Source organism: Xiphophorus couchianus, chromosome 22 (genome assembly GCF_001444195.1).
Source record: "Xiphophorus couchianus chromosome 22, X_couchianus-1.0, whole genome shotgun sequence".
In the NCBI taxonomy this organism is placed as follows: domain Eukaryota; kingdom Metazoa; phylum Chordata; class Actinopteri; order Cyprinodontiformes; family Poeciliidae; genus Xiphophorus; species Xiphophorus couchianus.
The window spans coordinates 13,805,207-13,821,710 of record NC_040249.1 but is presented as its reverse complement, the minus strand read 5'-3'; the positions used below and the strand labels follow the sequence as shown (position 1 = coordinate 13,821,710).

Here is a 16,504-nt window from a genome sequence, read left to right as displayed (position 1 = left end):
TCATCACTAATGTTTTACTACTTTTTGTTGTCATTTTTATGTTTATTGCAACAGATATCACAAAATATTGTAAGGAATTTTTTATGGCCTACCCCCAATACCTTTTATTTAGTTGTAAAAACATTTTTAAAGCAATGTAACTCAATCATTCCAAGCAACAATGATGTACTGCTCTTTGATGGTCTGTTGCATATAATCCCAGTAGAATACAATGAAGTTTGTGGCTGTAATTTGATAAAATGTGAAAAGGTCTATGGGATATTTGTAAGGCTCTACATATTTTCATTGTTTAACACTCTATTCTCCAAAAATGGGGTAGTTCTGTGTGAGTCTTTGCTGGTTTTTGTTCCTGTTGACTTTGGTGTCATTCCTAGGAATTTAGAGCCTGCTAAATCTTAGAGCTTCACAGAGTTGCCAGTCAGTGTAAAACCTTTGTTGTTTTGAACACAGAATGCAAATAAATCATAAAGTATATACTTTTTGTGAGTTTTATAGTGTGCTCTGACTTTAAAGGGCTAGTTTTATATTTAGCAAACCACTGATTTCTCTTACATAGAATTTATTAATCAGAAAAGTCATCAGCATTGTAACGTCGTTTGAGTCCAAGCCCTCTCTGCTGGGGCGTGCGGATATGATTCAGCCTGATGGATGTTTCTCTTCCTCAATTATAAGCTCATCATTGCCTTTCAGTTTTGCTATTTACCCGTCCAGACCTGTCAACAGGGAAATCTTCGGCACTGAATAGTGAACTGTGGGTTATGGTTAGGTCATTGTATATGAATTTAGAGAAATTAACACTTTTTGGTGGTTTGTCTCCACAGGCAAAGCTTGAAGAAGCTTTAACACTGGCCACAGATTTCCACAACTCTCTTCAGGACTTTATTGTTTGGCTAACCCAGGCTGAACAGACGCTGAACATGGTTTCTCCTGCTTCCCTCATTCTGGAGACCATCATGTTTCAAATTGATGAGCACAAGGTAATGTGGGGAGAGACAGAGCCTCTGGTGGGAAAGCTAATCCTGATGAAAATAAATACATTTTAGATTGTGTATCATTAGTGAATGTATTCCTGGAATATAACCAATTTTAAGAAGCCAAGCACATTTTTTATCCAGCTTTTTTTTTCTAAAAACAAAGCAAAAAACCCTGTGCTTAAACTCTTTTTATTAATACACCAAACTTGAACGTCTTTTCTCTGCATGTTTTCTGTGTTTGTGCAGATTTTTGTGACTGAGGTGAACTCACACAGAGAGCACATCATCGAGCTGGACAAAGCGGGCACGCATTTGAAGTACTTCAGCCAGAAACAGGACGTGGTGCTGATCAAGAACCTTCTGCTCAGCGTGCAAGGCCGCTGGGAGAAGCTGGTGCAGAGGTCTGTGGAGCGAGGTCGCCTGCTGGATGACGCCAGGAAGAGGGCGAAGCAGGTAATGCTTTATGCATGTTTATGTTGAGCCTGGCACTGGCTTGCTTCACTACTATCAGGCTTGTTTTATTATCATTGGAAAGCTCCTTGGAAAGTGTATTTCAGGCCTGTTTAAAATTCTGTCGGCATGCTGTAGCTTTATTTTTATTAGTGTGTAGAACTTCTTTCCTTAGAGCCAAAGTGCTGGATCATGTGAACATAAAGCAGGACTTTGTGATAAATCAAGTTCAATCGTGCATTTCGCTTAACTTATTTACACTGTTTCTAATGTTTCTTTAGTTCCACGAAACCTTCAACAAACTCATGGAGTGGTTGGATGAATCCGAGAAAGCCCTGGACTCTGAAGTGGAAATTGCCAATGATCCTGACAAAATCAAGATGCAGCTGACACAGCATAAGGTGACAAATCACTTTGTAGCCCCCTTAATGTTATCTCCTTATATGGTACATACACAGTCAAGCCTTCACTCATGAAACATTAATGTCTGCATGTCAGATGCTTAAATTGGTCAGCGAGAGATCAAAAGAGACCTTGACTGGCTGTGATTTAGTCATCATCACATTAAATCTTTGTCTTTTGTCTATATTTAAAGCAGTTTATGTCTGTGAATGAATGAATGTCCTTTGATGCACTTTTAATAAAAATTCAAATGAATGTAGGGAACATCGTCTGTAATGCTTTGATGTGAATATGCCAGTAATTATTAGAATTTCTTGTTAGATGCAAAGCTACTTTCTCCATCCAAAAATCCGCAGTTCATTATGAAATTATTAAGTTAAGTACATGCTTTTTCTTGTATGAAATTTTGACACCAAGTTTAGCTGATTCTGAAATGTCTGAATTGATTGAACTGATATTGGCAAATCAAACACCAAAGAAAACCAGGAATTGGCACTGGTCAGAACAAGGTCGATTGGTTCATTTCTTAAACTGTCAGGCTCCATGTTTATAGTATCATGTCCAGTACACCAATTAGGTCTATTTACACAAAATACAGCGTCAGGAGAACATAATATTTCTAAAACTGTTTATTTTATTGTTTGTTCTTGCCATGTTTGCACTGTTATGTAGTGGAGATTGAGCTAATCCTATCATAATCCGGGGTTGGGCCAAATCTATTTGGGATTGGATACTTTTAATCTCACTGGAGCAGTAGCTGAGATTTGACCCCCTTTTGTGTTTGCCACACATAGCTTTGCATTTTCATCACAACACACACACAGAGATTAGAGCCCTGTTAACATTCCATCAGTAAATAGAAAATAATCTTTGTCTGGCTTTTCGTCTAGATGTTCAGACTTTTAGCACACCTCTAAAACTGATGGTGTTTTCTCAAATGCAGGAGTTCCAAAAAGCTCTGGGTAGCAAACACTCTGTGTACGACACCACTGCTCGAACCGGGCGGGCCCTGAAAGAAAAAACTGCTCTTAAAGATGATAAGCAGAAATTGGACGACATGTTGAGCGAACTGAGGGATAAGTGGGACACTGTTTGTGGAAAGTCGGTGGAAAGGTCAGAAGAAGTTTTTTATTTTTTTTCCTCTCTTGTATACAAACTGTAGTCAGGGCACTTTGCTTATTTATTTGTGTTCACCTGCAGACAAAACAAGCTGGAGGAGGCCTTGCTGTTCTCGGGTCAGTTTACAGATGCCCTCCAGGCACTCATCGACTGGCTGTATAAAGTGGAACCTCAGCTGGCTGAGGACCAGCCAGTACACGGAGACATAGACCTGGTTCTCAATCTGATAGACAACCACAAGGTAGGAACCTCACTCTGTTGATCATGGATATGAGACACAGTTACAAAAGCTAACTTTGAAAACATGTAAGGGTTTTCACATCTGCACCACCGCCCTGCTCTTTCATCCTTTCAATGGCTTCCTAATCATTCTGGTGCATAAACCACACAAGGCTTGGGCTGTGAAGATAGCTGTGTTTAAACAACTTCACAGATGGCACCATCATACAGCAAATATAGCTTTGTGGTATTGTTTGTATGTTATGCTTGTTTCATGCAGTATGTTAAATATCACGTACAGTGGCTTGTAAATATATTCAGACCCTTTGAGTAAGTTCACATTTACAGAAGGTTTTGAAACCAAAACCTTCTGTATATTTTTATTGGAATTTTATGTGATTGATTAATTATGTGCAATTGTGAAGTCAAAAAAGAAAGAATGTGTTGGTTCAAAATACAAGAAAAAAACCCCTGAAAAGTGATCCATTAGAGATCCTGTTTAAAGTTTGCCACAAGCCTGTGGGGACCATGTGGAAGAAGTTGATCTGATAACATGAAACTAAAATTAAACTATTTGCTGCACAACATGAAAAACACTATGTGTGGAGGATTATTATCATAACCCTGATCACAGCATCTTTAAAATGCTGTGATCATGGTGGTGGTCACAGTATTTTAGCATCATACTGTGGGGTTGTTTTTCTTCAGCATGGACAGGGAAGCTGCTTAGACTTGATGAGAACATGAATGGAGCCTCTACCGGCCAATTCTGGAAGAAAACCTGTTGAGTTGAGACTGAGACGGAGGTTGAGCTTTCACTAGGACAAGATTAAGCATACGGCCAGAAATACAAATGAGTTGAGAGCAAAACGTATTTATGTCTTAAAAATCATCCAATCAAACTCCGTTTGAAAGTCAGAAAAAATACTTGAAAATTCTCAGATGCTTTCCATCCAGTCTGACTTAGCATGAGATATTTTGCACAGAATTGACAAGATGTTTGTAGATATGCAAAGATTATAGATGGATGTCCCAAAAAGACTTGCAGCTATAATTGCAGCGACAGGTCACTCTATAAAGTTTTGACTTGGGAGGGATGAATATAAAGATATGCCATGCATGAAGAGCATAAATCCTTCTGTGTTATTTTGACACATATTCTAGCAAAAAGTGGAAATGTTAAAAGCAAACTAACACTTTAGCAGAACACCATAACATTTCACTTTGTGTTTATCGGTTTTGTCCAGTTTACCAAAGAATTGGGAAAACCGGAAATATATATAGAAATATATATTTCTATTTACATTTGTTTGAATTAGTGCAAAAAGTCTGAAGTGCTTTACACTATGACAACTTATCTAATTGTTTCCTCTGTGAACATGTGATTGTAGGTTTTCCAAAAGGAGCTGGGAAAGCGGACGGTGAGCGTTCAGGCTCTCAAGCGTTCTGCAAGAGAGCTCGTCGAAAACAGCCATGATGACTCCTCCTGGGTCAAAGTTCAGATGCAGGAGCTTAGCACTCGCTGGGATACTGTGTGCAACCTGTCTGTATCAAAGCAGGCCCGGCTGGAGCAGGCCTTATGCCAGGTAAAGCACAGCCTCCGTTTCGTTACGTGGAAGGTAAACTAGCTCTGTGAGCTTTATTGATGTTTGTCGTCTGGCTGCAGGCCGAGGAATTTCACTCTACTGTTCATATCCTGCTGGAGTGGCTGGCTGAGGCCGAGCAGAGTCTACGTTTTCATGGTAACCTCCCAGATGATGAGGAAGCTTTGCGAACGCTGATTGAACAACACAAGGCAAGCAGTGCTAATATTTATGTATTTTCTAACACTTTAGAAGGGTTTTTTTTAAACCAGCTTAAATACTGCAAACCAGAGATTTTATGCCCTTTCTTTCACTCCTGCAACTGCCATCTGCTAAGAGCTGTTGCTAAGTTTTGCACAATAGCCCTTCTTTATATAGTATAATCTAGCAAAACTTTAGTATTTAATCACACACAAATGTTTCTTTTTTACTCAACACTTTAATCAGTGTCTCTTACCCTTGAATGAATCAGCTGAAGGGATCCATCATTTCACTGTATCACAGTCTGCACAATCGCTTATTGATGGAGGAAAAACCTCATGAGATCAGGATCTAAACAATCTGGTGTTTCATCAGTTGAAATATTAGAAAAAAAAATCTGTATCTCTAATCACTTTACTGCACCAACTGACTAGAGGACAATGGGTGTTTTTATGTCAACGTTATTTATTGCAATGTGGATTTATTTTATCCAGAGTAGAAGTAAACAAAATACCAGTTGCAAAACTGTTTTAATAAATAAGAGGTGAATTCTACCCCTGGCTTAGTTATTATTTATACTGTACAATTTGATGATCACACCACCTTCCCAAATATTATGAAAGAAATCTAGCTTGCCAATATTTTTAATGATGTCTTTTGCCTGAATAAACAGTCAAGACTATGTAATTGCAACCTGTCAGCCTTGTCATCCTTAATGCCAAAAACTGAGTGCTCTACTTTTCCTATGATTTCATCTTATTAAAATAGCTCTGCATTGCTCGTACATGAAAACACGCACTAGCAATGATTTATTTTTATGTTTGCTGAAGATAAGCCAATACAAATATAAACAACTTTTCTTTTTCTATTTTCTGTTTTTAAGGAGTTCATTAAAAAGCTGGAAGAAAAGCGAGTTGCCCTGAACAAAGCGACCAGTATGGGGGAGGCTATTCTCAGCATATGCCATCCAGACTCCATCACAACCATTAAGCACTGGAACACCATCATTAAGGCCAGGTTTGAAGAGGTCAGTTTGCAGTGGTTATGAATGTCTGCCATATGTATTGGCTTGATAACACACTTGCCTGTCCAGTTTCTTAAGCTTCTGTCAAGAATAAGCAAATTTACATGCGTTTAATTTTTTAATTATTTTCTACATTTATTGAAGAATGAATTCTTCTTGTCAGGAAGGGAGCTATTGTAGTATATGTTTTAAACAATGATTAGTGAGGTTCTGTATGTCATTAAAAAAACAAGATGTATGTACTGTTAAGTCATTGCCATCGAATCAAGGATTATATTCATTAGTACTCACTTCTGAGAAATTAAAGACAAGCTTACATTTCAGAATTCAAGTTAAGTTCATTTGATTTTTTTGTATATAATGCCAATTCAAATCCAACTTTGTCTCAAGCCACAAAAACAAATCCAATTTATATATAGAAAAATGTAGTTAATTATATCCTGTCAACCAGACAGATTCAAACACACATATCACTTGAAGTAACAAATTAATTTGGGATTATTTTGAATGTTTCCAGATTTGTACACTTATTTGAGCTACAGAAAAACATTCTGACATATTTTGACTCAAATTAGTTTTTTTTATGATGTATCTAAAAACAAATTTCAATATCTTGAAAATTTCCAGAAATTGTCTGAAGATCTAAAGTCCTTTTGAATTATCTTTGTGGAAGTAACTGAATGTGTTCAAAGGGGCAGATCTCAGGTGTTTGTATGTGCTACATGCATTTCCCATGAGTGCAGGTGCAGGCCTGGGTCAGGCAGCACCAACAGCGACTGGCCATGGCGCTTACCGAGATGTTAGACACTCAGGAACTGTTGGAGAATTTGCTGACCTGGCTGCAGTGGGCTGAGACTAACCTAAACAACAGGGACAAAGAGACACTGCCTCAGGAAATTGAAGAAATCAAAAGCCTTATAGCAGAACACCAGGTAAAGTTTAACTACTAAAAAAAACCCACCTCTTTTGTGTTATTTCTGATTTATTTGACGAAGGCATTTCTGATTTTGTAGTTGTTTTAAAAACAGTAGCTGCTTCCTTCCTTTGCAGAACTTCATGGAGGAAATGACCAGAAAGCAGCCAAATGTTGACAAAATCACTAAAACACATAAAAGGAAGCCAGCTCTGGAGCCCCACATCCAATCACATATCCCTGTGCTAGACAAAGGACGAGCTGGAAGTATGTATCCCTTTCATATCCTGCCCAGAGCGTGACCTGAGGCAGCTAGCCAAGCATTGTGTCATTGTATAGTGATGTGACATCCTAATCTTCCTCCTTTTAGCTGCTTAAATGATGTCATGGTGAATCCCTTTCTTCTTATGTAGAGTTTTATCTTTTGCTTACAGGAAAACGGTCTCCCACACAAACTATGTACGCATCAACAACACAAGCTCCGATTGAAACCAAGAACCCTCGAGTTAACCTGCTGGTTACTAAGTGGCAGCATGTGTGGCTGCTGGCGTTGGACCGAAGAAGGAAACTCAATGATGCATTGGACAGACAGGAGGAGGTAAATCAACGCTTCTATTAATTCAGTGATTCTTTTTTAGAAATCTGTGCTTACTTTATTTTTCTTTCCTTTTTGGTTTAGTTAAAGGAATTTGCAAACTTTGACTTTGATGTGTGGAGGAAACGCTACATGCGCTGGATGAATCACAAAAAGTCTCGAGTCATGGACTTCTTCCGCCGCATTGACAAGGACCAGGATGGCAAAGTGACTCGACAGGAGTTCATCGAGGGAATACTCTCATCCAGTAAGTGCCCACTACAAATTTAGTAGAATTCAATGTGCATTCATCCATCTGTCCATCTACTGTATTTATTTAATTCAGGATTCATCATTAGACATTTTTATTTATACTTTAAATGAGAAAATAATTTAATTATAAATGTGGAATTTTGGAAATATACGAAGTCCTGATACCATGCAATTGCTCCTCTAAAGAATTCCCGACCAGCCGCCTGGAGATGAGCGCCGTGGCAGACATATTCGACAGAGACGGTGATGGTTACATTGACTACTACGAGTTTGTGGCAGCTCTTCATCCGAACAAAGATGCCTACAAGCCGTTGACAGATGCGGACAAAATTGAAGATGAGGTAATGCAAACTGTCATGGCTGGAGGAGTTCAATATCTTTTAATTCAAAGGAACAGTTCAGTAATTAGTACAGTGTATGTTGCAGGTTACCCGTCAAGTTGCAAAATGCAAATGTCCAAAAAGATTCCAAGTAGAGCAGATTGGAGCAAATAAATACAGGGTAAGTTATTATTAACCTACATTCTATCTAAAGCTGATTTGTTTTGCTTTATGGGAAATTGTTTGAAGGTAAGTGTTGAAATATGCAAAAATAAATCACACTTTTGCTAACGTTTGAATATTTTCTTATTGTTTTTCCATCACCAGTTCTACCTTGGAAATCAGGTACATCTGAAAGTCCTCCTCTGTGTCCACATGTCTGTTTGGTTTCTCTCAGGCCTTTATGCTTTTCTGCATTTACTATGTTTGCTGTCCAGTTAACACTTCTTGCCCAGATTTCTGGCTGCAGATATTGGACTGGAACTCAGAAGTAGAAAGTAAAATTTATAATAACATCTGACTATTTTTTTCTGAAGCCAATCAGATCTTTAAACTGCCATAAAAAGCCCAACATGAACAAGTTTTACATCTGTTCCTGTAGATGTTTATGTATCTGCTTTTGAGTTTCAGAAAAAGTTTTGGCTTGCCAGCACCATTTCAGCCCATGTATTCAGTGGCTCACGGGCATAAATTCATCAGCTGGGCATCTAATAATGCTTTCTGTTTGCTTGGCTTTGATGCTTCAGTATCATGGGAATGATTTACCTCCACAATGGCTGACACAGTTTGATCCATCAGCCGAATTCTTATTATCAGAGAATTTTAAAGTTGGGCAACTTTAATGATGTTTTTTTGCTCTTTTCTCTTGGGGAAATCAAATTCTGGGACGTTACAGTGCCTTGCGAAAGTATTCATCTAGTTAGGCTTTGTTTGGTTTATCATGTTTTATCACAAAAGGCCATAAAATGCAGAAAAAAATGTGGCTACAATGTGCCAAAATGTGAAACAGTTCACTTGACATTAAATAATTTTGCAAGGCACTCTATGTGTTGGAGAAGTCCATTTGGGATGAGGGCTAGAGAGATGGGACAAGGGTGTCAGAGGTGGTTTGTGCAACAGTTTGTATTGATGTTTCACTCAACAATGAATTTAAATAACTCTTTTGACAGTTTGGTCTGGTTCACTGCTTACATGACTCCCTAATGGGCGATGAGACAATAGCAAACAGGGAAAATCAAAATCTTACCCACCACCTACACGTTGAGGTTTTGGAAAGCTGTATTCTGGTAAATGGTTACTCTTCAGATGTTTCTTTGTGCCTCTTTTTACTTCATCACCTGTAATGTTTCTGATCATTAGAATCACCAGTCACATTAAATCATTCCAATACTCATAAAAGATTATACAAATATTTTTTTATTTCTTTTTTGGGAAGCAATGATAAGGAGTTTGGCGAGAATCATCAGTGTTTGATCATGTCTGCGTGTCACACGTGAATTAGACAGAAACGACTTGAACCATTCCCTCATTTTGTCCTCACTGTGTTAGCAAAGCTAGCTGCATCTGGTATGCATCAGTGCCATCAGTGCATTCTGAGCAGTTGTAGCTGTAGAAAGTGCAACAAAGGTTGCAGGAGTTGGATGTATGCTCCCTTGATCATTACATCAGCCTGTTTATGGACAGAAAGCATGCGACTGTGATTGTGATCTGCACGTTTTTGTGCAACTTCAACTGACATGCCACCATTTTCATAGAGCTTGAAGCATTTAAGTCCACAAAAGGCTCAGTGTTTGTATGTTTGTATGATGTGATCAGGTGAAGGCAAATTATTGTACACTACTACCCCCTGGTGGTACAATGATGTGCCTTCAGCTGTAGTCTTTTACAGGCTCAACCTGCAGTTATGGGTTAAGCCACACCTGACTGAAATTGATGTGAGATTATTACAGTGAGAACCAACATGTTCAGAAATGACTCAAAAAATACATCATTCAGTTGTGCTTGTCAAGCTGTGGCAGTTTGAGTAATTGCTGTATTTACTGCTCAGCTCCACAAACTCTGAAGGAGCCTTAGATCAAATTTTCACAGGTCTGTATGTAAAGCCTGACTGATACTGCAGTCGAAACATGATCTGAACTCTCAGTTCATGAAAATTTGATTCAATGACTCAGACAAAAAATTGATAACTCATCCTGAAAATTTCACAAATGTCAGTTATTATGACATTGTTCAGTCAGGCTTATTATCAGACCATTGTGTGTATTATAGGAAATCTTGTGCACAAAAGTAAAATAAAGAAATCATAATCAAAAACATAAAAAAAAACAAAAACTCTTTTTGATTAATTTTTGAGTAATTTGTTTGTTTGACAATTGAAAGTAAACATTTGTGTTTTGTGTCTGCATATCTTTGTAATTATGTGAAAAGAAAACCAGACTGCACACAGGGCTGATTTTTCCTCACTTACATAATTTAATTCCAATAAAATTTGTGCCAAATGAATCAATGTGATTCCTCCAAGCAGTCTGTTTTTTTTTGTTTTGTTTTTTTTTAAGTTGCACAGCTTCTTGTTGTATAGCAACAAGGAGCAAGCAGTTAGTTCAGTGTTTCTCACACGTCATCTCTGTGCTTTCCTTGCCCTGTCACAGTTTGGAGACTCTCAGCAGCTGCGTCTCGTGCGAATTTTGCGCAGCACCGTAATGGTGCGAGTGGGTGGAGGCTGGATGGCTCTGGATGAGTTCCTTGTGAAGAACGACCCCTGTCGAGGTGAAACATAAAACAATATTATGGAAGTGAAATAAGAGTGAAATTCAATGATTCATTCAGAGTAATAGAAGAACAGTTATCAGACATTATTTTCACAGATTTGAAATAATTTTTGAAAGATACACCAGATACTCTCAGGTTGATATGAAATATTTTATTTTCTCTAGTTTTAGTGCTTAGTTGTTTGTAAAGGAAATTCTTAATTCCAGTATATTTTAGCTGTCGTTCCATGAGATTCAACATTCACTTTACTATCATTCAGGACTACCTCAAAGACACAATGCAGAATGAAGTTAAATTGTATTAGCTCCCATAAAAACACAAATACATCATTACAGCTTAAAAAAGATTGGAATATAATAAATAAATAGATATAAACCCAGTAGTAAATATTAAAGTGGTAATTAATTATACATTGTAGGTAGTGAAGGAGTTCTAACTGTGTGGGATATCAGCTATTTTTAAACCATGTTTTTCTGACTAAATGAATAGGTGTTATGGTTTTGCATTAGCAATTTGCACCATTAGCATTAATAGCTGTAGATAGTGGTCTCAATCTATTCCCCAGAGAATGTAAATCCTTAATTTAAAGGGTACTTCGGAGGATAACTAAAAGGTTGTTTCGAGAACAACTGTACGTTTTCTGATGATTCATTATGGTGCATTTACTGACTGAAATAAGTTTGGTGATCGTTAAATTAAGAAACTGGTCTATATAACCTAATCATTGGTAATTTGCTTTCTTTTTTTCTTTGCATAACCCTAAAAACTGAAAACTAAAAACTGATTAAAATTGAAAATAAAAAAACATTAATAAAATTCTTTATTGATTTTGAAATTTTATGTACATTTTGTGACCGTCGACACCTAAAGTTTTAGTACTCTTCATGTTTCTGCTTTTCTTTTTAATAACATCAATCTGTGTCTCTCCTGCTTAATCCCGCTGCTGCCAAACATGGTATCGTTTCTTCTAGTCCATCACCATGGGAGCAAAATGTTGCGCTCGGAATCAAACTCTTCAATTACTCAGTCTCCTATAGGTTGGCAAATCTCACACTTTCTCACCTTGCTCCATGAACCCACTGGCGGTATGTGTGTCTGCACATCTGAGTGTGTGGTGCTTGTGTTGGTTCTGGTGTGTACCACTTGTGCAGCCTAGCAACATGGGAGAACCCACTGTAAAATGAACGGCATTCTCAGAAAACGGCTACACCCCCGGTCAGCTGCCGCTGGGATTTTTCATGCATGCAGTTGTTTGTGTGACTCACATCACCTGCTGTTACTTTGTCCATGAACTTGGAAGACTTGAGAAGTACAAAGTCTTTCCATGTGGTTTTTTGTTCTCTCAGCATGCAATGCCAATTATCTTTTTCAGCTAAGACGGGGATCATAAAACAATGTTTATCTAACAACTCTACATATACAGAGAGTTGTCTGATATCATGATTATAACTGTTTATACTTTAAATTGAAGCAGAATTCATTGCATTTTAAAACAATGTGACATTTGCTTTAAATTGCAGGAAGGTGCGTTTTTGTGGCCAAACTGATTTCTTTGTGCAGTTTATGTTTCATTAGTTTTGTAAATTATTTAACTTATAAATTTTAGTTGTAAAGGTTTTAAAACTTTGATTTTATTGTTGGAAACAGTAGCTGAGACTGGCTGAGAAATAATAAAAAAAAAAAAAAAAACAAACAGGTACATCTCAGTAACTGACAACATTATTGAAACGTTTAACTTATTTGGTAACTCGGTGCAAAAAATTAAAACCTATATATTATTTAGGTTCGTTATATTATGACCTTTTGGTTTGTCATGTTAATTTAGATCATTTTACAAAAATGTTATTTTATTATGACCATGCTATGGGCTATACAACCATGCATAAGACTGCTGACTTTGCATTTTGTTGGGCAGACTGTCACTATATTTAGATTCACTAGTAACGTGAAGCTGGAGTCAGACCTTCAAAAGCCATATTTATTCAGGATTGATCACATTTCATCACATTTCTTGTGTTAAGCCACTTCTTTGCAAGTGACAATATAAGAAGAACCTCTTTTAGGAAAATGAGAAAAAAATTGGCTTGTTCTAAAATCCTCTTTTCAGATAAAGTTGCATGTTGCATTTCATTTTCAAAATCAGGGTCCCTGAGTTTGCAGGAAGAGTGGAAAGGCTTAGACTCCAATGTTCTCATACTCTGTACTAAATTGGGGATCCTTGTCATCTGCTGTTGGTGGTTCACTGTGTTTTATCAAGTCCATACCCCAGCAAAAACACAGGCTAATTGCCTCCATGCAACACTGCATTGATGCAGTAATTCTTGCAAAACCAAGCATTGCATGTACTAAAGAGCACATGGACATGCTTTTCAGTGGGTTTTCATCACCTGTAAGCTTTAGTCATCAAAGGTCACTAAAAATAATGCTTATCTATATCACTCTGTCTGCAGTTTGCACAAATTTAGTTTTAATATTTTTGACTGAGTTACTAAAATATGTTTCCTTTTATCTGCTGTTGTACTGTATTGAGGTATACCTGTATTCCAGCAGTATTTTCCTTTCTTTTACTCATTCTGGTTGAGATGTGTTGCTGCATGAGCCTTGCTTTCATGACAAAAGACACCTCATTAACTTAACACTTTATTTCATAAGTCTAAGATCTCTAAAAATGTGTTTGATGTGTATGTGGATATTTGTTTTAGTTAAGCAGATTACCTCATTTATTTAGATTTCCCTTTGTAGGTAATCTTTCACAAAAATTATGTGGAGAAGGCTATACATTTTACGAAATTTGAATCTAATCTGAAACACAATTGTAAAAAATAAAGTGTTATCACTGTTATCATCATCATCCATCATTTTCATTACCAGTGTCATCACCCTGAACACATTAAAAGCATAGAGTTGCAATCTCTATTGGCTGATTTATCTTTTATGTCAAATTCTGGATTGCATTTTTCAGCTAAAGGCCGGACCAACATGGAGCTCCGCGAGAAATTCATCCTCCCGGAGGGAGCAACACAAGTAATGGCGAGCTTCCGCTACAGAGGCCGGAGGTCTCGGCCATCGTCCAGAGGAGCCTCTCCCAACAGATCCACCTCAAGTCAGAGCTGCCCAGTTCCAACAAATCCAGCTGCTACCAGCACTCCTAAGGTGAGAGGGCAAACCTGCTTGGCAGACCTGTTCTCATTTTGCTCCCCAAAGCACTTCAGAGTTTCATTTTCATCTCACTTAGCTACTTGACTTTGATTTTTCTGCCACATATATTACATAACTCCTCCATCTACTGTTTTTTGTGTTTTCTTTGATTTGTGAATCCATATGTTTTGTTTCTTAATTTGCCATCGTTCCCTAGACTCAACACATTACCCGCAATTATGATAAGCCCTGGCTTACAAACAGCAAACCCTCCACTCCTCTTAAATCATCAGACTCCTTTGAGAGCCAAGGTTCATCCTCAGAGGTATTGTGGAAACCAGCATGTGATGCAAAATGCTTCCAGCTTGTTACCCAACTGACATCCACTGTATTTCAAACAAATATGAAATACACTAAATTAATATTAAGGTGTTGCATGTGTGTTGTTTTTCTAACAAAGAGACTTTGAATAAAAGACCAAAAAAAAAGATTTCAGTTGGGTCGGGATATTTTGAAGGTTTCAAAATGCTCAAAATCTAATGTGTTCCTGATACCTGGCTGCTTTACTTTGATACACTTTGTGAAATTTTAACAGTTTCTAACAGTTTGTTGAGTTATTAACCCTTTCATACTAACACCTACTCACAGGGGCTTTGCTGATGTTACAAGAGGGTCTCAAAAGGGATTTAATCAAGATTAACTCTAACTCAGTGACATCTGTTGTGTTTTTTTGGAAAGTTTGTTGTGTATTTCAACTGGAAATAACTGAGTCCCAATAAAACTTATTTCTGTTTCTGTGTTTGTATTGCAGGGCACAGCAGTTCAAGGCAGCAAACTGCGTCTTCCAGGCTATTTATCCGGCAAAGGATTTCAATCAGGTGAAGAGGGAACCTTGATCAATAATGCTGTACTGAAAGCACGAGCACAGACAATTGGAGGTAAGTTAATTGCTGGATATGTCTCAATTTCTGCTGGAAGGACAAACAATTATATATATATATATATATATATATATATATATATATATATATATAATTAATAGGAACTAAAATTTGGAGCAGATTTGCTGAGGCTTGCAGAAAAATTAATTGTTTAATTTTATTCATTTATTTAGTTTTAATAATGCTTACTTACATAACGGTTTCATGCTTCTAGAACCAAGAAAAAATTCTAGCCGACCAGGAAGTAAAGCCGGCAGCAGAGGCAGCAGTCGGAGAGGGAGCGACGCCTCTGACTTTGACATCTCAGACATCCAGTCTGTGTGTTCAGACATGTCAGAGACAGTCGGCGATTCTACGCGAGCAACTCCACGCTCTGTGTCCCGCCAACATGGAGGAAAACCATCCAAGATCCCTACTCCTCAAAGGAGAACCACTACCATAAGCAAACTGGCCAAGGGATCCAAGCGATAGTCAGTGGCCTTTAAAACAGTGACCCTGGAGCTAGTTGCACCCTAAAACATATACTGGACACTGTTGATGTCTGTTGATGACTGCAAATTTGTTGAGTGTTATTTAATTTGTTGGGAAGATGTAAAATATTCTGTTAAGAGGCAATATGGTTTAATATTGTGTGCGAATGGATTGTTGATGGCCCTGTGTGTGTTGGTTTTTTAATGTATTTTATTTTTTCTGAAAAATGTCAAATTGTTTCTTATTGTATTTAATTTTATTTATGCAAATCCTGTAGAGGTTTGACAAACACTAAAAAATCTGGGAATAACCATGCTAAATGGTAAAATTAACTTTTATTCACTCTAATGAAGGGCAGAAAGCAGGAGAACATTTTAAAAGTAACTGAATGTACTGTAACTTATGCCTGCTGATGTTTTTGAGTAGTTGGTGCAATATCGTACCGCTTGAGGCACTGCAAATATCTATTTAAGTGCTTTATCATACTGCCACCTTGCATTTAAAAGGGCAATGCAATATAATACACTAAACTCTAGTAAGCACTCCAGAAACCTTTGAAAACTCCTACATGGAAGAAGTAGCAGAAGCCTTGTAATCCTCACGCTTTTTGTTTGTTTGCCACAACAGCTCCTACTTTGTTTCCTCCACTTCGCAGCGATGTGTGGCCTTGATGAAGTGCCACTCCTTGTAGCCATTCTATGTGCATTCATGTCTATGTATGGTTCATTTCGATAGAGCTGAAATTGTTATTGTAATGTTACTTTGTAATAAATCTGCTTGCAAAAAGCCACCAAAAAGAGAATCATCTCTGCTTCTCTCGCTTTTTGAATTATAGTGGCAAGCAAAAGTATTCCCACCAATTTAACTTGTTCACATTTTGTTGAGTTTCAATGATAACCCTCTATGCATTTTATTGAAATATTTTCTGATACACTAACAAAGTTGTAAAGAAGAATGATAACAGTTTTAAAAAAATATATACTGTATATATACAAATAGCAGTCCAATGTGTGTTGTGTTCATCCAGTCCCCCACAAACTTTCTAGGACACGTCTTTAATTACAGCTGTATGTTGTTTGAGGCATGTCTTCATTAGCCTCACTCAACTGTATGCTGAAATTGGTGTGTTTTTC

General features: G+C 37.5%; 1 protein-coding gene across 7 annotated transcripts in view; it reads left to right on the top strand.

The window, feature by feature from the left end:
* Positions 1-16,173, top strand: part of dst (dystonin) — a 113,304-nt gene extending 97,131 nt beyond the window's left edge. For 6 of the 7 annotated variants that reach the window (XM_028006944.1, XM_028006946.1, XM_028006948.1 and 3 more), the window contains 22 exons: positions 822-977; positions 1,221-1,427; positions 1,706-1,825; positions 2,770-2,939; positions 3,027-3,186; positions 4,556-4,750; positions 4,831-4,959; positions 5,832-5,975; positions 6,716-6,904; positions 7,023-7,152; positions 7,320-7,483; positions 7,565-7,727; positions 7,919-8,073; positions 8,159-8,233; positions 8,380-8,397; positions 9,222-9,338; positions 10,701-10,818; positions 11,793-11,906; positions 13,784-13,974; positions 14,177-14,284; positions 14,771-14,897; positions 15,115-16,173. In XM_028006944.1, the coding sequence (XP_027862745.1) occupies positions 822-977; positions 1,221-1,427; positions 1,706-1,825; positions 2,770-2,939; positions 3,027-3,186; positions 4,556-4,750; positions 4,831-4,959; positions 5,832-5,975; positions 6,716-6,904; positions 7,023-7,152; positions 7,320-7,483; positions 7,565-7,727; positions 7,919-8,073; positions 8,159-8,233; positions 8,380-8,397; positions 9,222-9,338; positions 10,701-10,818; positions 11,793-11,906; positions 13,784-13,974; positions 14,177-14,284; positions 14,771-14,897; positions 15,115-15,371 (3,207 nt within the window). In that variant the 3' untranslated portion in view covers positions 15,372-16,173. The remainder of the gene's footprint in view (positions 1-821; positions 978-1,220; positions 1,428-1,705; positions 1,826-2,769; positions 2,940-3,026; positions 3,187-4,555; positions 4,751-4,830; positions 4,960-5,831; positions 5,976-6,715; positions 6,905-7,022; positions 7,153-7,319; positions 7,484-7,564; positions 7,728-7,918; positions 8,074-8,158; positions 8,234-8,379; positions 8,398-9,221; positions 9,339-10,700; positions 10,819-11,792; positions 11,907-13,783; positions 13,975-14,176; positions 14,285-14,770; positions 14,898-15,114) is intronic. The other variant, XM_028006950.1, reaches the window with a different exon arrangement.
* The last annotated feature ends 331 nt before the right edge of the window (positions 16,174-16,504 follow it).